The sequence below is a fragment of the Schistocerca cancellata genome, chromosome 3 (genome assembly GCF_023864275.1).
Source record: "Schistocerca cancellata isolate TAMUIC-IGC-003103 chromosome 3, iqSchCanc2.1, whole genome shotgun sequence".
NCBI lineage: Eukaryota > Metazoa > Arthropoda > Insecta > Orthoptera > Acrididae > Schistocerca > Schistocerca cancellata.
In genome coordinates, this window is record NC_064628.1 from 560,561,881 (window position 1) to 560,584,499 (window position 22,619).

At 41.1% G+C, this 22,619-nt stretch overlaps 1 protein-coding gene across 4 annotated transcripts in view; it reads left to right on the forward strand.

The window, feature by feature from the left end:
• The window catches only part of LOC126176801 (acetylcholinesterase-like), a 239,290-nt gene that overhangs the window by 15,851 nt on the left and 200,820 nt on the right, over nt 1-22,619 (forward strand). For 3 of the 4 annotated variants that reach the window (XM_049923979.1, XM_049923981.1, XM_049923978.1), the window contains exons 4-7: nt 11,063-11,248; nt 16,272-16,477; nt 20,550-20,691; nt 21,823-22,004. In XM_049923979.1, the coding sequence (XP_049779936.1) occupies nt 11,063-11,248; nt 16,272-16,477; nt 20,550-20,691; nt 21,823-22,004 (716 nt within the window). The remainder of the gene's footprint in view (nt 1-11,062; nt 11,249-16,271; nt 16,478-20,549; nt 20,692-21,822; nt 22,005-22,619) is intronic. The other variant, XM_049923982.1, reaches the window with a different exon arrangement.

The window sequence follows — 22,619 nt, forward strand, 5'->3', positions numbered from 1 at the left end:
AGTACAGGAATGATAGGTGAAGACAATGGGAAGGGTTATCTGATCACAGTTTCAGGAGAGGTAAAAATCATTGGAGTGGTGAAAGGCTTTGCTCACAACCACAGTGCTACAGGGAACTGTTACCAAGGTTGTTGGGTTGATAGAGATTCAGGTCCACGCATTTGAGCATGTTCAACTGATCCAAACCTTGTAACAATGTAGCATGATTTAACATTTGCTGTTGAATCTTAGCAATACCTACTTGACCAGGCACAACCTACAACTACCTTGACAAATCTTTCTTCTTTTTTTATATTCGTCTCTTAAAGTTTCAACATCCGTTTGAAATTGCTTGTTCTCCTCACCCATAGACCCTTGCAATTTAACTTGACCTTTCTGTAACGAAAAAACATCGGTTTTTACGCTAGAAATCCTGTCATCAAAATCAGGATGCATCTTTTTCGTTAAATGAGTGATTACCACATCAACTGTCCCTGAAATATATTTCCCAGTGAATTATAATTTCTGCTCTAAATTTTATATCTTTCCCTATAAAGTGATAACCTTAGCTTGATGCTACCTTGCACTCGCCTCCATTCCCTCAGCCAGTTTTCTGGTTCTTCCATTTATTCCTTCTGCAAATTCCAAACCCAGTGTTATTTTACTAGTACCTAGCCTTTCGCCTAATTTTTCACTGATAAAAAAAAGTCGTCGTGTTCGAGCAAACATTTATGTATGAAATTCTTGTTGCAGAACTTTACGTACCTCTCAATGTCCTGGTGACTGCCGATGTTTTTCAAAACTCTGCAAACGTACTCTATACTGTAAAATTCATACGCATTGCAGATATAGTAAACTATAAATGAGGACTATCAGTAAAATGCTCAGAGGAATACGAATTACTACAGCACGCACAGTGTCATCAACATCGTAGGCAGCGTTCTGCTATGAGTAACGAGGTGTTGGTGTCTATACTTTTGCAGATAATTGATTGTAAACGACGGAATGCATTTTCATTATAAAGAGACTGTCAAGAAAATTTGGCTGCATGTTCCTGGAGCGGAGTTTAAGAATGTCTGTCGTTCTCTTGGCATATATTTTATAATGCCTAAAAAAATACAATTCCAGAGGTTGTGTATATTTCGTAGTTTTGGTTGAATGATACTTACAACTACATCTTCATCTCCAGAGGTTTCAATAGTACTTGTTCATCCTTATGTCTAGACAAAGAGTGTCAAAGTACTATTGATTCTGAGAGAAAACTTACAGGATAAACCCTCCTCAGATTTTTCTTCGTCATCTTTCAGATCTCACTTGCATCTGTGAAGACATTAGGAGAACTTCTTTTTGCTGTTTCCCTTGACAAGCGAGGTACAAACTTACCGTTGGGTTCTTGGAATCATACATGGAATTCTTCTGCCAATCGTACGTCCACTGATATAGCAACGTCGATCGTGTAAGTGTATGTTGGACTATTAATTGATTGGAACGTCGAGACTCTTTTTCTCTCTCGTTTAACGTAAAGCGTTCTTTCGGAACAAAATGTTTGAGCACCTTGAATGATCTCTTCCTCATCGTCTTTATCTTTTCGTGCATGGAGCATTGTTACACGGCGTGATATTATCCCAAACATCTTCGATTTTGTCTCAGTGATGTTGTAAAGTTCGTTCACTCGAGATCTCTGGCTATGTCCAATGCCCAATGCTGAAATGCCGGTAATGAACTAAAGAAAAGCATTCTCGCGTTACGTGTTACTTCGCATTTATACACTGCTTGACGGCATTGAATACAGCCTACGATTTCCCATGAAAACTTATGTCTTTCCCTGTCACATAATCCAATACGCAGTCTTCATTTTATGGTATCTTTTCAGGAAAGTGTCACATATATTGAAACCTCTGCCGTCATAATCATTGTATATGCTGTCTAGTGTGTTTTCATCAGACACGGTGATGACACTACTTGCTGAAACCATGGCCTGTTCTCGAACTAGCCGTATCATTACCGCTTGCCGTGAGGTATTCGTCATTATGATCACTAGCATCATAAATATGTGTTAGCGTTACAGCAGTAACCGTTTCTAATCGGTGATAATATTTTTGCACTGTAATAGATACCAGAAAACGTGTGAATGATTCATACTCTCCAACAATACCATCTTCACGAAGAAGATTTCATCGTAATTTCATCTCAACCAATCACAATACGTTATCATGGTTGATTCCCAATCGCCGACCCGCCTGACGCTTCACTACACAAATAACGTCACAAAATGCAACTTCACGTACACATTGCACTGTCTCCACTGATCTCGACTGGCGTAGCGGCAGGAAAATGTCGAATTCGACGTGGCATACTCAGCAGCCTGTAATGGACGACTGTAGACGTTTGCAGATAAACGAATATCATAGGTGCAATAACGGACCTTTCAATGATTCCTTCCTCGTATAGTCCATGGACCTTGCCGTTCGCGGCGTGGCTTGAATGCTTCAGTGATACAGATAGCCGTACCGTAGGAGCAACTACTACGAAGGAGTATCTGTTAAGATGTCAAACATGTGGTTCTTGAAGAGGGGCAGCAGCTTTTTAGTTGTTGCAGGAGCAACAGTCTGGGTGGTTCACTGGTCTGGCGTTGTAACATCAACTTAAACGGACTTGCTGTGTTGGTTCTGCGAATGGCTGAAAGCAAGAGGAAACTACAGCCGTAATTTTTCCCGAGGGCATGTAGCTCTGCTGTGTGGTTAAACGAGGATTGTAAGCTCTTGAGTAAAATATTCAGGAGGTGAAATAGTGTCCCTGTCGGATCTCAGATCGGGGAATGGTTAGGAGAATGTAGTAATCAGGGGGAACAAAACTGGCGTTATACAGATCGGAGCGTGGAATGTTAAATCACTTCGTCGGACAAGTAGATTAGAAAATTTAGAAAAGGAAATGGATAGGTTGAAGTCACATATAGTGGGAATTAGTGCAGTTCAGTGGCAGAAGAACAACAATTCCGATCAGGTGAATACAGTGTCGTCAATACAAAATCAAATAGGGGTAATGTGGGTGTAGCTTTAATATCTAATAAGAAATTTGGAATACTGGCAAGCTAAGATTAAGAGGAAATGCAAAGTGGTTAAGCAGGAGTGGAGAGAGGACAAATGGAGGCCTTTCGAGAAAGGAGAACTATGAAGAAAGCTTGGGTACCAGAAGAAATACACCAGCTCATCGACGGAAGTAGGAAGTACTGAAATATAGCAAGGAATACAGCATTATAACTCAGTTAACAACAGAACAAATAGTAAGTGTAGGAAATCCATGGTAATATTATTACAGGGAAAACGTGAAGAACCCGAAAAAGAAATGGTCGTTGGAATAAATCATTCGAAGTATAGAAAATGAGGGAACAGTCGTCTGTGAAATTAAAAGCAAGTGCGTCAACATGAAGAGAGCAATGGGAAATCCACTTTTAACCCAAAAGAGAGAGCAGATAGTGGAAAGAGTACAGTGAAGATCTCTTCAAGGGCACTGATTTGTCTGATGACGTGATAGAAAAGGAAATGAGAGTCGATATGGAACGCATAGGGAATTCAATATTAGAGTCCGGTTTAACAGAAATTAGGATGACATGGAATCAAATAAAGGAAAATGGATAAATATCGTTACTTCGTAATTTCTAAAATGATAGAAGGAAGTGGCAATTAAAAGACCATTCAATTGTTTATAGAATCTATGACACAAGAGATATATCATCTGACTTTCAGGAAAATCTTCTTCACGCAATTCCGAAGATAACAAGGGCAGATACACTTGAGAACTGTTACATAAGCAGTTTAAAAGATCACGCATCCACATTACTTACAAGAATAAAACAAACTAGAATGAAAAGTATGACAGTTTGACATTAGGAAAGATAAAGCTAGCAGAGCGACAATTCTGACCTTAGGATACAGTCGTTGAATTTGTCGACTTACAATACGAGGCGAACGGGTATCAATGGTAATATTCAGTGATGACAACGCGGTCTTCGGTGAAAGAGAGGAAGATTAACAGGATGTCTAGAATGGAATGAACAGTATAATGAGCATACACTATAGATTGAGTGTAAGTCAATGAAGACAAAAGTAAAATGAAGAGTACCAGAAAGGAGATTAGCGACAAACTTACCATCAAAAATGGTGACAACGAAGTAGACAAAGTGAAGAAGAATTTTAAAAATTAGATAATCAGATAAGGAAACAGCAGATTTTCCAAATAATTGGCGAAGAAAAGAACTCATGGAAAACACTGGAGGAAGGGACCTGATGACCGAACATGTGTCTGTACACTAAGGAAAAACTTTCATCGTACTAGAGGGAGTGGTAGAGCGTAAAAAACTCCAGGTAAAGACAGAGATTGAGAAACATCAGGCAAATTATTGAGAATGAAAAATGAAGATGCTACTGTGAGATGCAGAGTTTGGCACAAGAGAGGCATCACGGCAGACCGCATCAAGGTAGTCAAAATACTGATGACTATGAAAAAAAGCATTCAACAAGCAGTGAGATAAATTAGAGAGAAATTTGGGAAGAAGAATTAAAGTTCAGCGATGGAGAGATAATAACTTTGTTTTTCCATAGCATTACAGTGTTTTCATACATGGTAAATGACTTAGAAGATCAGTGGATGGAATTAATTGTTTACTGAAAAGATGTTACAAGATGTATATAACAAAAACGAATGAATGATAAACGTAATATAGGAAACACAAATCTGGCGATGCTTGGAGGGATTACACACTAACAATAGTAGATGAGTACACTCGGGACACAAAACTAGCTAACGAAAGGAAAGCAAGCAGGATATAAATTATAGACTAGCAACAGCATGAGGGAGCTTATCCTTAAAAGAAAACATTGTATAACCATATACAAATTTCCCTGTTGGAATGTTCGCTATCTGAAAAAAAAAGAGTTAAAGCAACCAGAAATCATGGTAAGATGACAGACTAACTTCGTACAAGTGCACACATCGGCAAGAAGGTAAATGATAGGAGTTTGAAATTCGGTGTAACAAGTTGAACAGCCACTAAGTGTTTTGGGTTGGTCGTGTTTATTATTGTTTCCAGCTCTCGTGGGCACATAAGCGTGAACAGCGCAACATGTTGAGTCATTACTGTGAAAGACACGGATAGGCTGCATATAGATGTAACACAGTGTTGTCAGTGTGAGAGAGGTGGGGGGGGGGGGGGATGGATCGCTGCTTAGTGCACCTAGCACACTGAAATAGGAGTCAGCAGATTTGTTTTTAGGTTTGCGATTTCTTTATTGCAGCTTTCCACCACGGTACAATCCGAACAGAGGCAGTGTAGCTGGGGCATCCAGTTGCCTTCCTCATGTGTATGCGTGGCGTCCCACAATGCTGACAGGCGGTATGGCCGATCTGTGACGTAACGCCATTGCTTCCGTCAGCGACGTCCTCCAGGCTCGGCGGCTAAAGCAGTGGTGGGTGGCTGAGGAGTAGCTGATGTCTCCTGTTCTGTGGCGGCCGTGACCCACTGTAGAAGCACTGCGGCCAATGCGCTGTGTCCCAGGACTGGGCAAGCCACGCAGAGGCGGCTCTGTAGCTTATGTCTTAGGGCAGGCTGCTCTGATGAGAGGTCCAATTGCAGATTCCTTACAGCATTCCAGACGGCATCTCTGTGTTACAGATACGTGGTGGTAGCACAGCAATTCCACACAAGAATACTTCAGTACAAAAGCGACTAGGTATTTATGAATCACGGGGCACATTTGCTTTGGCTTTGGTATGCCTTGCAGCATGTGTACTAAACACTTTTGCGTTTGCTGGTGTCCAAACACCTCCGCCTTCTTATGCTTAGGCGTTGCCGTGCAACTATTTCCGTACCTCGCCTGGATGGCTCACCTCGCAACACGCTGTGGCTGCGTTGTGTTTTGTGTGGCGTAACGTCTACGCTCACCAGTGGCTGGCTCAGCTGTGACCTACTGCGTACTTTGCGCGTTTCTAACAGACTACTGTCAGGGTAACTCCTTCACATTTGTGTGTGACATCCAAGAACAAGTAATGGACACCCTGAAACATTCTGTGTCATCCCACACCACTGACTGGCCGGCGGATTAGGGAATTACCATACCACGCATAGCATGCCATTAACTCAACAACACAAATGGTGCGATTGGAGTGGTGTTATGAAGGGGAAGTATGGACTACTGATGGCTGTTATAACATTGTGTTCAACGGTCATTTGAGGTTCTGCATTACCTAGAATGACCATCATCTGCTAGTATAGCGAGACCCTGGGGAGAGGTCCCATTCTTCCAGAGTGACGCTACTGTTACTCCTGGTATTGTGGTGTGGGGAACTATCGAGTATGACTTTGGGCCAGAGCTGGTACTGGCTGATTACGTTTGGTTTGTGGGGCGCTCAACTGCGCGTTCATCAGCGCCCTGGTACTGACTGAGGGAACTCTGACAGCATAGCTGTACATCATGGACACTTTGCATCAACTTGTTTTACCTTTCGTATGTCACTAACGCGATGTCATCTTTCAATGAAAAACACTCGTCCATGTATGGAACATGTCTCTATGAACTGTCTTCGTGATGCCGAGGTACACCTGTGGCCGGCAAGATCCACTGATTTGTCCCCAATAGAACACACCTGGGAACAGTTTGGACGTCAACTCTGTCCCAGTGCCAGGATATCAGCTTCCAATTACAATAGTTTTGGGCCAGCTTACCCCGAGATGTTTCCAAAATGAGATTTTCACTCAGCAATGGAGTGTGCGCTGATATGAAACTTCCTGGCAGATTAAAACTGTGTGCCGGACCGAGACTCGAACTCGGGACCTTTGCCTTTCGCGGGCAAGAGCTTGGGTAGCTCAGTTGGTAGAGCACTTGCCCGCGAAAGGCAAAGGTCCCGAGTTCGAGTCTCGGTCCCGCACACAGTTTTAATCTGCCAGGAAGTTTCTTACTTCAGATGACTATACAACGACTGTATGATGCCCATCCCAACAGAATCAGTGTGTCAATGCACATAAGTGAGAGTGCATCGTCATATTGATTCGTGTGCTCATACTGCCCAAAATCTTCAGAAATTTCATTAGGTTTTAGAATCAACAAAATAACGTCATATACCCCTTCAACCTGTGATATTTCATTTCCTTTTGTCCTCCTTTCTGGCTGCTTCACTTTTTTGTCAGGAAATGTGTTTTCTGTATGTGTATGGAGCGTTAGTTGTGTGGAAATCAAACTTGGGTGGTAATATTGTCATACAAGAACCCAATAGCAGGTTTTGAAATGTGGTGTTATAGAAGAATACTGAAGATTTGAGAGGTAGATCGAGTAACTAATAAAGAGATACTGAATCGAGCTCGGAAGAAAAGGGCTTTATGAAACAACTTGAGCTAAATGTGATACAACACACACAGATTCATCAAGGAACAGTAAATTTGCTAACGGAGGGAAGTTTGTTCCGAGGTTAAAAATCTGTGTGGGTGATCAAGAACTGAATACGGTTTACATCTCCAAAATCTAGTAGGTATGAGGTGATTAGGAGACTTGTATGGGAAAAATTGTATGGAGAATGGCGTCATATTTATCTTCAGACCAACGACTGCAACAAAATATGTATGCTGGAATATTTTTGCGATGCTGTGTACAGACTGCCTAGCTGAAAGATCAGTCGTGTCCGCTTATAAGTGAAGTCACCGCGTCTAGTTTTGTCTTAACGTGATTTGGGGCGGGGTACTTTATCTTGATTACCTCAACTAAATACTTAGATTTACGAATATTATGGTTGTAGAGATTGACATTTGGTACTATTAGCATGGCAAGGTATTTTGCCTAGCGGTAGGTAGGACACAAATATAAATCGGCAAACTGGTACATGTCCTTTAAGGATCTTATACAGATCGTATGGTTTAAGTAGTCTCGCTAGCGGATTACGACACGACTAGACGTCTTCGTAAACAGCTCATGGTTTGACAAATTGTGAATGGTTGGTCCATCTTGAGTATCTAATAAATGCTGTCAATCGATGAAAAAGACGCTGTTTATGATAATCTGGCTGAAAATTGGTTATAGTTATGAAAATTTTGTATTTGTGTGTGGCCCAAAAGCACTACATGATTATTGTGTGGTTATATTTTTTTCTTTTTGAAAGCAGTTTGGAGCGGGGCAAAGTAAAATAGTAACGATGTACATAGGGGGAAGAGTGCTGAGTGACAAGATAGGTGGAAGATCAGATTACCCTTGAGGCACCATAAGGTCTGAGCAGAAACTCTTCAGTTTTTTATTTATTTATTTATTGTTCCGTGGGACCAAATTAAGGAGAAGTCTCCATGGTCATGGAACGAGTCAATACATGAAATTATAACGTGATAGTAGAAACAGATACAATGAAATATAAGTTACATATACAGGCGACAATTCGTAAGTTTAAATAAAGAAAATCAACAATGTAACTCTAGAATTTGCTTAATTTTTCAGCTCTTCCAGGAGCTCCTCGACAGAATAGATGGAGTGAGCCATGAGGAAACTCTTCAGTTTAGACTTAAAAGTGTTTGGGGTACTGCTAAGATTTTTCAGTTCTTGTGGTAGCTTATTGAAAATGGATGCAGCAGAATACTGCACTCCTTTCTGCACAAGAATCAAGGCAGTGCATTCCACATGCAGATTTGATTTCTGCCTCGTATTAACTGAAAGAAAGCTGCTAACTCTTGGGAATAAGCTAATATTTCTAACAACAAACGACATTAAAGAAAATATATATTGTAAAGGCAGTGTCAGAATTCCAAGACTATTGAATAGGGGTCGACAAGAGGTTCTCGAACTTAACACCACACATAGCTCGAATAGCCCTTTTTTGAGCCAAAAATACCCTTTTTGAATCAGAAGAATTACCCCAAAAAATAATACCATAAGACATAAGTGTATGAAAATAAGCGAAGTAAACTACTTTTCGTGTTGAACTGTCACTTACTTCAGATACTGTTCTAATGGTAAATAAAGCAGCGTTTGGTTTCGAACAAGATCCTGAACATGGGCTTTCCACAACAGCTTACTATCTATCCAAACATCTAGGAACTTGAACTGTTCCATCTCGCTTATAATATGCCCATTCTGTCTGATCAAAATATCGGTTCTTGTTGAATTATGAGTTATAAACTGTAAAAACTGAGTCTTACTGTCATTTAGCATCAAATTATTTTCCACAAGCCACGAAATTATTTCATGAACTACATTATTTGATACTGTTTCAATATTACACACAAGATTCTTCACTACCAAGCTGGTGTCATCAGCAAACAGAAATATTTTTGAATCACCTGCAATACTAGAAGGCATATCATTTATATAAATAAGAAACAGCAGTGGCCCCAGCACCGACCCTTGGGGAATGCCCCACTTAACAGTGCCCCATTGGGACTGAACATCACTACTACTCTCAATATTGCGGAGAATTACCTTCTAATTTCTGTCTGTAAAGTAAGAGGCGAACCAATTGTAAGCTACTCCCCTTACTCCATGATTGTACAACTTCTGCAGTAATATTTTGTGGTCAACACAGTCAAAAGCCTTCGTTAAATCAAAGAAAACACCTAGCGTTCGCAACCTTTTATTTAATCCGTCCAAAACCTCACAGAGAAAAGAGAATATAGCATTTTCAGTTGTTAAACCATTTTTAAAACCAAACTGTACATTTGACAGCAAATTATGTGAATTTAAATGCTCCAGTAACCTTGTATATACAACCTTCTCGATAACTTTAGCAAACACCGATGGCATAGAAATAGGTCTATAATTGTCAACATTATCCCTGTCTCCCTTTTTATAAAGTAGCCCCAGCACCGACCCTTGGGGAACGCCCCACTTGACAGTGCCCCATTGGGACTGAACATCACTACCACTCTCAATATTGTGGAGAATTACCTTTTGCTTTCTGTTTGTAAAGTAAGAGGCGAACCAAGAGCCTGCACTGTGACAGTTATGGTAAAGTGAAATTCCGAAATTACACTTATACTAATGTTACGAGAGGGAAGTAATATTAAAATTACAAGCAACTACCATTGTTTAGTACTAAGTGTTGCATAGGAATATCTCGCGAGCAACTTTTTTATATTCACATTGATAATGCTTTCCGGAAACTTGGATCCGCGGTGTCAACGTATGTACTACGTTACATTATATGTAGACGCCGACTGTATCTACAAGCTGTATGTTAAAAATGTTTCGCTATAATTCTCCCTACATCTAGAGGATGATTAGTTTTACTTAGAAGCCGCAAGGTGCTGCTGGTCAGTTAGCCTTTGATACTTTGTAAAGTTCTTGAGTATCTTATTTTACAAGAGCTAGGACCCTTTCACGAATTTTACATTAGGAAATGTTGTACTATGTTGTTCTTGTTGGGTTTTTAGTCCGAAGACTGGTTTGATGCCTTTTCATCACTTAATAACTGCTGTAATCTCAATCCTTCTGAATCTGCTTACTATATTCATCTCTTGGTCTCCTGTGACTTTTACCTCCCACGCCGGCCGTGGTGGTCTCACGGTTCTAGGCGCGCAGTCCGGAACCGCGCGACTACTACGGTCACAGGTTCGAATCCTGCCTCGGGCATGGATGTGTGTAATGTCCTTAGGTTAGTTAGGTTTAAGTAGTTCTAAGTTCTAGGGGACTGATGACCACAGCTCTTAGGTCCCATAATGCTCAGAGCCATTTTTTTTTACTTCCCACACTTCCCTCCAGTACTAATCTGATCATCCACTGATGTCTCACAATGTGTCCTATCAACCCATTCTCCCTTCTTGTCACGTTGTGCCATAAATTTCTAGTCTCGCCAATTCTATTCAGTTTCTCCTCATTACCCATCTACATATATGTATATGTAGACATTTCTCGCTTTGTTTTGTATGCCGTTCACGATTAATTCAGATACTTTTGAACCTCAAATTAAAGATATTTTCCAAATGAATCATGAAAAATTGTCTATAAACAACTGCGATCTGTACATTTCACTGTAACATTTGGTGTCTACTTACAATGGTCGCTTGGTTCTTCCGTGAGTTGCTTTCTTATGTCATGGATGTCGTGTTCAATTATAGGTTTTCTGGGAACGGGAGACGCCGTCGCACCTGGCAACGCGGGACTCAAGGACCAGCAGCTGGCAATGACCTGGGTGCAAAACAACATCGCCAGCTTTGGCGGCGACCCGCAGCGAGTCACGATTTTCGGACAAAGCGCCGGTTCCATGTGTACCTCAGTGCATTTCGTCTCACCCCTCTCGTCAGGTGAGAACTTGGGGCAGTGTTTATCTCCAACTTTACTTTACACGGTGACACAGAGAGAACGCCCCTTTTTCAGCAGTTCACAAAAACTTTATTCACACAGGTCGTCATGATTTACAAATGCAGACGTGCTAGTGAGACTTACGAGTTTGATTCGGTATGTGTTACTCACTTCGTAAAGATCGCATCACTCAGATGAGCAACGCCGTTATCGGGGCACTCATGTAGATGAGCCATGAAGCTGTTACGAAACGTGTTCTCCAGTACAGCAACGGGAACACCGACGACTTCTTTACGGCTGTTGGTCTCCGGCACCTGGAGGCTTGCACGTCGATTTTAGAACACTTTACTCCCAGAGGAAGAAATCTAGATTGGGGATGACCGTTATCGTTTTTTCAATGCCAGTTTATCCTGACCTCTGAAACCGCGAAAATAGCCGGTTTCTGAAATAACCGATTTTCAGTTTTTTCTTCCTATTACTTCCTATAATAAACGTAGAAATCGAACAAAGACTGAAAACCTATGACTTCCTCCGTTTCGAAATACAGATAATCCAAATATTAAATGTAATATAGAGATAAAAGGAAAGAAAATAATCTGTCCAGGGTTCGTTGCTTCTCTCGAGGAGTGGTAAGTGTTGAACAAAAAATTACTGGTATTGTCCTGTTGATTGTAACTGTTTCAAACTACGCATGTTACGAATAGGCAGTGCTAAAGGGTGAACACTGAGGTTGAGGAACTCTATTTTCCGTCCTAATTCGCCGGTTTTTAAGGGTTACGAGCTGATAAAGGCATATTATGTAAACACAGGCAGCCGATCAGATACTTTGTATTTTTATTGTAAGCTGTGAATGAGTTGTTAAGTTCTACGTGTGTATTTTGCAAGAATGGTTTTTCATTCTGGACAATTTTTAATTTCTGATTTTCGTTTGTAAGTATGATGCAGAATTCCTCAATTGCAGTACGAAACTCAAATTTTATAGCTGTCGCTTTTATTCGCATTCTTTAGCAGTATTACTACGATGTTTCTCAATCTATACTAGTACTGTCCAAGGCGAAAATATCGGCATACGGAAGACTTGTATACTTTACTTCAGTTGACCTATATAGCTCAACCAAAGAACTGAATACTAGGACCCAAAGAAGCGACAGACTTAACATTTTTTTCGAAATATGTATGTGCGTGCTGTATGTCTACCATCCGTTTTCTCTGTCCTGCATTCCTTTGTTTCGTAACATTCGTCTTCGCTGTTAAATCTGTGCAATACTTCATCTCTGGTAACTTCACGACATCGGTCAAAACCGACGGGTTGTATCCCATTCTTCAGTAATCTCGTGAAAAGGGAGCTTTTTACATTTCTTCCTTGTGTGCCTAATGTACCCAGAACTGCTTTCTAATTATTTAATAATGTCCTACACACAGTGCCTCTAGGTGTTTAGATATACAACAAAGTACCCCTGGTCTAGGGGTAGCGTCTTTGATTCATAATCAAAACGTCTTCCGTCCCGGGTTCGATCCCCACTAATGCCTAAATTTTGATAAATAATCAGCATTGGCGGCCGAAGACTTCCGGCATAAGAAGTCAGCCTCATTCTGCCAACGGCCTTGCCAAAGAGGGCGGAGGAGCGGAGAGAGGTTCATGGCACTCTCTTGTCCTAGGGATGGGAAATTGCCCCTAAAGGCGGAAGGCGGAAGAATCAGCAATGATCAACGACATGAGGATGCAGAAGGCAATGGAAACCACTGCATTAAAGACACGTAACGTGTATCCACAGGACATGTGGCCCATATTTTAAGAAGTGTCATGATGATCCTTCCATTGGCAAAAGATTCTGGAATAGTCCCCCATTCGGATCTCCGGGATGTCAAGGGGGAGGTTACCATGAGAAAAAGATTGAATAATCAACGAAAGGATAACGTTCTACGATTTTATTGATTGGCGACTCCATGTTGTCTTGTGCACTACGACCAGATAACAGGTATACTTGAAAAAAGAGACAGCATTGGTCGTATATTTTTTACTATCGCAAAATCGATTTTCTGTCACTGAGTGACCATCTTCAGTGCTATATTGTATAACTTAAATTAGGATGCACTGTTGTCACTAAGCTTGCGGCAATCACATAGTCTATGTGATTGCCGCAAGCTTAGTGACAACAGTGCATCCTAATTTAAGTTATACAATATAGCACTGAAGATGGTCACTCAGTGACAGAAAATCCTTTTTGCGATAGTAAAAAATATACGACCAATGCTGTCTCTTTTTTCAAGTATAACGTTCTACGAGTTGGGGCGTGGAATGTCAGAAGCATGAACGTGGTAGGGAAGCTAGAAAATCTGAAAAGGGGAAATGCAAAGGCTCAATCTAGATATAGTAGGGGTCAGTGAAGTGAAGTGGAAGGAAGACAAGGATTTCTGGTCAGATGAGTATCGGGTAATATCAACAGCAGCAGAAAATGGTATAACAGGTGTAGGATTCGTTATGAATAGGAAGGTAGGGCAGAGGGTGTGTTACTGTGAGCAGTTCAGTGACCGGGTTGTTCTAATCAGAATCGACAGCAGACCAACACCGACAACGATAGTTCAGGTATACATGCCGACGTCGCAAGCTGAAGATGAACAGATAAAGTGTATGAGGATATTGAAAGGGTAATGCAGTATGTGAAGGGGGACGAAAATCTAATAGTCATGGGCGACTGGAATGCAGTTGTAGGGGAAGGAGTAGAAGAAAAGGTTACAGGAGGATATGGGCTTGGGACAAGGAATGAAAGAGGAGAAAGACTAATTGAGTTCTGTAACAAGTTTCAGCTAGTAATAGCAAATGCCCTGTTCAAGAATCACAAGAGGAGGAGGTATACTTGGAAAAGGCCAGGAGATACGGGAAGATTTCAATTAGATTACATCATGGTCAGACAGAGATTCCGAAATCAGATACTGGATTGTAAGGCGTACCCAGGAGAAGATATAGACTCAGATCACAATATAGTAGTGATGAAGAGTAGGCTGAAGTTCAAGACATTAGCCAGGAAGAATCAATACGCAAAGAAGTGGGACACGGAAGTACTAAGGAATGACGAGATACGTTTGAAGTTCTCTAACGCTATAGATACAGCAATAAGGAATAGCGCAGTAGGCAGTACAGTTGAAGAGGAATGGACATCTCTAAAAAGGGCCATCACAGAAGTTGGGAAGGAAAACATAGGTACAAAGAAGGTAGCTGCGAAGAAACCATGGGTAACAGAAGGACAGACTCAGCATACAGGAAAGTCAAAACAACCTTTGGTGACATTAAAAGCAACGGTGGTAACATTAAGAGTGCAATGGGAATTCCACTGTTAAATGCAGAGGAGAGAGCAGATAGGTGGAAAGAATACATTGAAAGCCTCTATGAGGGTGAAGATTTGTCTGATGTGATAGAAGAAGAAACAGGAGTCGATTTAGAAGAGATAGGGGATCCAGTATTAGAATCGGAATTTAAAAGAGCTTTGGAGGACTTACGGTCAAATAAGGCAAAAGCGATAGATAACATTCCATCAGAATTTCTAAAATCATTGAGGGAAGTGGCAACAAAACGACTATTCACGTTGGTGTGTAGAATATATGAGTCTGGCGATATACCATCTGACTTTCGGAAAAGCATCATCCACACAATTCCGAAGACGGCAAGAGCTGACAAGTGTGAGAATTATCGCACAATCAGCTTAACAGCTCATGCATCGAAGCTGCTTACAAGAATAATATGCAGAAGAATGGAAGAGAAAATTGAGAATGCGCTAGGTGACGATGAGTTTGGCTTTAGGAAAAGTAAAGGGACGAGAGAGGCAATTCTGACGTTACGGCTAATAATGGAAGCAAGGCTCAAGAAGAATCAAGACACTTTCATGGGATTTGTCGACCTGGAAAAAGCGTTCGACAATATAAAATGGTGCACGCTGTTCGAGATTCTGAAAGAAATAGTACAACAACCAAGATGGAATAATAAGAGTGGACGATCAAGAACGAAGTGCTCGTATTAAGAAGGGTGTAAGACAAGGCTGTAGCCTTTCACCCCTACTCTTCAATCTGTACATCGAGTAAGCAATGATGGAAATAAAAGAAAGGTTCAGGAGTGGAATTAAAGTACAAGGTGAAATGATATCAATGATACGATTCGCTGATGACATTGCTATCCTGAGTGAAAGTGAAGAAGAATTAAATGATCTGCTGAACGGAATGAACAGTCTAATGAGTACACAGTATGGTTTGAGAGTAAATCGGAGAAAGACGAAGGTAATGAGAAGTAGTAGAAATGAGAACAGCGAGAAACTTAACATCAGGATTGATGGTCACGAAGTCAATGAAGTTAAGGAATTCTGCTACCTAGGCAGTAAAATAACCAATGACGGACGGAGCAAGGAGGACATCAAAAGCAGACTCGCTATGGCAAAAAAGGCATTTCTGGCCAAGAGAAGTCTACTCATATCAAATACCGGCCTTAAGTTGAGGAAGAAATTTCTGAGGATGTAAATGGAGTACAGCATTGTATGGTAGTGAAACATGGACTGTTGGAAAACCGGAACAGAAGAGAATCGAAGCATTTGAGATGTGGTGCTATAGACGAATGTTGAATATTAGGTGGACTGATAAGGTAAGGAATGAGGAGGTTCTACGCAGAATCGGAGAGGAAAGGAATATGTGGAAAACACTGATAAGGAGAAGGGACAGGATAATTGGACATCTGCTAAGACATGAGGGAATGACTTCCATGGTACTAGAGGGAGCTGTAGAGGGCAAAAACTGTAGAGGAAGACAGAGATTGGAATACGTCAAGCAAATAATTGAGGACGTAGGTTGCAAGTGCTACTCTGAGACGAAGAGGTTAGCGCAGGAAAGGAATTCGTGGCGGGCCGCATCAAACCAGTCAGTAGACTGATGACCAAAAAAAAAAACAGAAGTGAGGTGAATATGTCACGCCTGAGTACAATACCTATCATGCCTTTCTCTGTTCCAGCACTAAATTAAACTACGCAATACTTCATTTTGCAGGTCTGTTCTCACAAGCCATCCTTGAGAGTGGGACCGTTATCACCGAACATCCTCTGACAATCGCAGAAGCCCGGAACCATTCTTTTGGACTGGGTGCCGCCCTCGGCTACGAAACGAACGATTCGCAGCAGCTGATCGACTTCCTACAGTCTGTGAGCGCTGAAGACCTCGTGCTGGTGGACGACTCACTCATCATGCCACACCAGGTATTGAGGAGCGGAGTCTCCTTGTTCTGTACCGCGGCTTCACTGCATGGCTCCCTATTCAAGAGCACGCCCGTGGTCCCATGATCTTAGTTACGGTAGGTAGGAGTGTTAGTAGTGGGGGGAGGGGGCGGGGTGCAGTGTATATGGTTTGAGATTTCACTAGAAACGGCTTTGGGTTTGGAATTAGAAAGGGTGTAAGACAGGGTGCAGTCTTTCGCCCCAACGGCTCAAACTCTGCATCGGGGAAGACGTGACGGAAATAAAAGAAAGGATCAAGAGTGGGATTAAAATTCAGGGTAAAAGGATAAGATTTACTGATGGTAATGCTACTCTCAGTGAAAGTGCAAAAGAATTACAGGCGCTGCTGTGTGGAATAAACAGTCTAACGAGTAGAAATTATGGATTGAGAATAACCCGAAAGAGACAGAAGTAATGAGAAGTAGCAGATATGATAATATCGAGAAACTTATCATAAAACTGTTGACGACGAAGCAGACAAAGTTAAGGAAGTCTTCTACCTTGGAAACAAAATAATCCGCGGCGGAAGAAGTAAGCAATGCATAAAAAGTAGACTAGCGTGGGAAAAGAGGACATTCCTAGCCAAGAGAAGTCTATTACTGTCAAACATAGGCTTCAATTCGAGCAAGAAATTTCTAAAAATGTACGTCATGAGAACAGCATTTTATGGTAGTGAACCATGGACAGCGCCAAAACAGGAACAGACCAGAATCGAAGCGTTTGAGATGTGCTACAGAGGAATGTTGCAAATTAAATAGAGTGATAAGCTATGGGGGGAGGGGGGTCTCAGTTGAATCGACGAAGAGAAGAACGTACGGAAAATACAACAAGATGGGATAGGATAATGAGGACATGTGTTAAGACATAAGGGAATAACTTCCATGGTACTAGAGGGAGCAGAAGAGGGTATAAACTGTAGGGGAACAGAGGATGGAATATATCCAACAAATAACAGAGGACGTACGGTATAAGCACTACTCTAAGATGAAGACGTTAGCGCAGCAGACGAATTTATCGCGGGCTGCATCAAATCAGTCAAAAGGCTGAAACTCAAAGAAAAACTCTTGGTTCAGTTGCTGCTAGTCAGTATATATTACACACTTTACCTCTTTACAGACTGATACTGAATACTTCTGTAGGTGCTGTGCGCCACAACGAGATGTTGAGATGTGTAAATTATTTATTTCCTCGTGCATAGCTTATGATTTGGTGTGCAGATCATAATGTCATACGAGCTAAGAAGCATAGCTGATTATTGATTTGGTACAGTTTACGATTGTAATCTATTTTTAGAAAGCGTATATACTTTTTTTTGTAGCGTTTGTGTTTTGATACATATAGACGTTTTTAGGAAAAAAATAAATTGTGGATATGAATGACAACTGTTCCACTGCACGTGTATCTGACGTATGCATCTTAGTCCACGAACAAAAGCTTTAAAACGTCGTCATAAATTTATCTGTGGCCTTTTTCTTTCAAATGAATACCAACTAAGTCATACTAAGAAAAACATTTGTTTTTTTGTTTTCACTGTATATTTCCCGATTTCTCGGTAATTCATTGTTCCTCCTGAAAAGTAACAAATCTTTGTGACATATCAAACAACAATAACTTAGTGCACCTAATATTCGATACTCTTTCAGAAAACATTAACATGATCAGACGACTAATGCATACTTTTGATCTTTTCTACTCTTATACAACGACGATGCGAATGTGTTGCCAGGCAACAGAAAAAAAACAAAATCAAAGCGAGAACTCATTTATTTTTTGATTTAACATGTTCTGATTAGGGCCTTCAGGCCCTCTCCTACGTCGGACCAAGGTTTCACACATACAGTACCTTTTTCATATCATAGTTACATAAAAATAGTTATAACTCTAATATAAATTAATAAAATGACTTGAGTGTCTATATAGACGAAGTAAGCTAGTTCTGGGGAATGCAGATTTAAGAAGACTGCACCATCTAAGCGTAGTAGGAAATAAGGAACAACTGGCTGGAAAGAAGGATGTAAAGGGCTAACGTGTTTCTACAGGGACAATGGTAGCCATTATTCCTGTTTCAGAAGATATGTCATTAACTGTCTTTTGAAACTGGAGATGTTTTTGAATTCTCTAATACATTGAGTAGGTCATTCCAGAGTTCACTTCCTGCAAGTGAAAAGGACTGACAGAGTGGCTGGGTGATAGAGTGGGACAGAAAGGATTTTGCTCTGATGAGAACGGGTGTTCCTGCCATGTTTTCAGATAAGAACATGAAGGTCGAGGAGATATATGAGGGACAGTGTACGTTGATAAGACATTACATGAGACAGAGCGTACGGCAATCTCTGCGCTTTCCGGCTCGCAGCCACGATGGCTGTGCATATGATGTTGAAGTATGATCAGAGGGTCACACATCACAGATGTATCGAACATAGGCGTTCACGACGTGTTCCAGGTACCGTGAGTTTTCCTGAGAAAGACGTCGCACAATAACATCGCTGTATTCAATAAATGAAAGCATAAATGTTTTCACAAGTTAATTTTTCTGTACAAGAAGAAAGAGTATTTTGTATTTTTGTAGGGCGTAGAGAGATGCTGATGCCTCTTCACGCACTGAAGTTACATGCGCAGACCAATTTAAATTTTCATCACTCTTACTCTCTGGTGAGTGTGAGAAATCGGTATTTGTCCCATTTAGGATTAAAACTTTAACAATATAATTTTAGTCCAATACCGTAGTGTATACGGGCCAGTGTTGAAATTTTCGCAAGCTGTCTCCAAATTTGTCGGTTTCACTCTTAGATGCCACTAGAGATCAACAACATACATTGGTATCTGTAGTAGAACATAACTGACGACCGATCATTGACACATCAATGAGGCAATAGCGAGTCCTTGGGGAGTTCTGATACTGCCTGTCTCCATTGAGATTTTATGGCACCGAACACGGTGAGAGAGAGAGAGAGAGAGAGAGAGAGAGAGAGAGAGAGAGAGAGATATGGGCGAAGCCATTGTACTGCACTTGGCGAGAAACTTAGGCTTGGCTACTAAAATGTCGAAGTCGACAGAGTGAAAAGGCTTTGCTAAATCTGAGAAAGAAATGCAGTCACCTCTTGTCCGTCCATGGCGTGCTTCAGATGTGCTGTGGTGTTTATGGAAACCTGATTGGCATTCGTCTGGTTAGTTTTGAGAAGTTTGTTAGCGGGTGAGCACTATATATTCTCAGGCTTTGCACAGTTCAGGAAGAATGCAAACATGTCAGTAATCAGAGGGTGCTGTGTCAACGTTCTTTTCTTATGGTAGTGGTTTACCTAGTCCCTCTTTCCAGACCTCATGGAGAACACCTGTGAAAAAGGAGTATTAAAGATACATGTTATGGTGGGCAGATGTGGGTCAACAATAAGCTTCATAATTTGGAATGCGATGCCACAGTGTCCGCTAGGTGCTGATCTAAAAAGCATAATGGCTTTGTTTTCGATGATACTGCAAATAGTATGCTTTATATATAATTTCTCGTAGCTACAGACGTCTACCCCAATGAAGTAATCAATCATTCTCTGTTCCGTTTTCGTTTTAATTGCGATAGTAGGTAATGTGAAACGCCGATTCAATTCATCGGCTGCAACAACGGAATCAGCTACAGATTTAATTTGGCGTATGCCAAGACCACGCAGACCATGCTTGTGTTTAGCGTTTGTCATAGCCTGACTGACTGTTCCGTTTGTGCTTGTAACATGATTTTCAGATGTAGGGCGTAGTTTTTATGCCAGACGTGCAGCGTCTCTGAGCTTCGTGAGCTATTTTAGTTAATCGTTAGCCAACGTGCAGACTTCTTTCTTCGTTTTCCATTCCTTTGGGAAAGGAGAAAGCTCATCGATCATCTTAAAATTCTGATGTGTAGTTGGATCCATGAAACAATCATTAAGGATGTGTTTTCTAGAGATGAAAATGAGGGAGTATATTATGAACAAAAATAAATATTTGTGGCTAAGCGCAGATTTGATACCTCGTATATATCTTTTGCAACATTACATGTGTGAACTACAATTTGCGTTTCTGATTTCAGCCAATAATAGGCCTCTTATGGGGACCAACCATCGAGCCAGACTTGGAGGGTGCCGTCCTCTCTGAATCCTACATTCAGAGGCTTATCGACGGCCGTTTCAACAACGTGTCTGTCATGGCGGGCACAGTTTCTGATGAATCCGGTACGTTTTCCGGGCCTGATTTATCGGAACTGATTCAGTTGACAATACTTGTGCTTTAGTATGTAATAATCAGAGATTTAGAAGTAAAACTAGGATTGAAATGCCGGCCGCTGTGGCCGAGCGGTTCTAGGCGCTCCAGTCCGGAACCGAGGTGCTGCTACGGTCGCAGGTTCGAATCCTGCCTCGGGCTGGATGTGTGTGATGTCCTTAGGTTAGTTAGGTTTAAGTAAAGTTTAGGGGACTGATGACCTTAGCTGTTACGTCTCACAGTGCTTAGAGCCATTTGAACCATTAGGATTGAAATACAATGCATTTAAGACCATTCGTTGAGTTACTCTAAAGAATCGGTGGCAGTCCATCTACTTCACCGAGCGAGGTGACGCAGTGGTTAACACACCGGACTCGTATTCGGGAGAACGAAGGTTCGGATCCACGTACGGCCATTCTGATTTAGGCTTTCTCATGATTTCCCTAAGCCGCTTAGTCAAACGCCGGGATGGTTCCTTTGAAAGGGCTGGCCGACTTCCTTCCCCGTCCTTCCCTAATCCGCTGAGACCGATTACCTCTCTGTCTGGTCTTCTCCCCCAGACAACACACACACACACACACACACACACACACACACACAATGAATAACAAATTTCCACTCCATAAATCACAAAGTTTCTCTAGACAGATAGAGGTAAAATATGACACTTGCCCAGCTTGTTTGGACAAATAGTAGGACAAAATCCATTCTCTTTATATTAGGGAACATCTCTATTCCATACGAATATTATCTCACTGTTTTAGGGCATCAACCAGTTATGTAAGACCTACTCACAGCTATTGTGGCCGAAGTACTAAAAAGAAGTGACAGCTCATTGAGAGATGAAATTATTAATTCTTCGCAATGTTCTTTATATTATTTTTTTGAGTACAGTACTGCAGATAAAAGCATTATAAATTGGTGGCTGTTTTCTGAATTATTTACATGTTTTCAATAAATCAATGGTGTATAATAATATACCTTTTATATTTTTTAGTGGATGTTGAAATTTATTTACCTTTTCTTAAGAGTTTCGTACACTGATAACCTGTGCTGCTGTACACAATATTTATTTCTAAGTGATTACTTGTATTTTCTCACAGGAGACGAAATTATTCGGGATTCGGAAGCGATCGCCAGTATGAACGAAGACTTTGTGGCTGCGATAGGTCCCTTACTACACCTGCCTACCGTGGAACAGCAAACAGAGGCCGCCAAAAAATTGAGAGACTTCTACTTCGGCAACGACACCATTTCAACAGACAATCCAGACCCTCTGGTTTACGTGAGTGATTGCTTATTGCTAAACTAGTTCTTAGTTGCCTTGGTAACCTTTTCAGCGCAGATAAAAGTATCCGGACACCCAACCTGCGAAGCAGCTCGTTAATGAACACTTGTTCTCTGTCAGACTGAATGAGATGAGAACACTGTGTAAGCAAAGAGAGTTTCATCATATATTTGAAGAAATTCAAAGCTTCGTAGACAAATAAAAGCTCGTCGAAATCAAATTGAGCTTAAGGACTCCAACACTAAATCGTCCAACGAATTAGAATGTGAAATGTAACTAACAACCTGGTAAATAATCGTAGAATGCTTTCATCTTATGTAAAGCCAGGAATCAAATCAAAATCCTTTATAGAACACTGAGTGATTCTACTAGGACCGAATTGAATTGCGTAACTAACGCCGAAATGAATTCAGTCATCATAAGTTATTTTACTGCGGAAAAACCTAACAATGCCCCTCTTTTCAGTTGTCGCGTGAACGACCTGATGTACAGTGTCAGTATAGATTAGTGATCATGATGTCATCATGGCTAAGATGATTACTAAAGTTACAGACCCGTCAAGAAGGCCAAGAGAGTGTTTAAGCTATAAAAAGCAGGTAAGCAGTTGCTGGC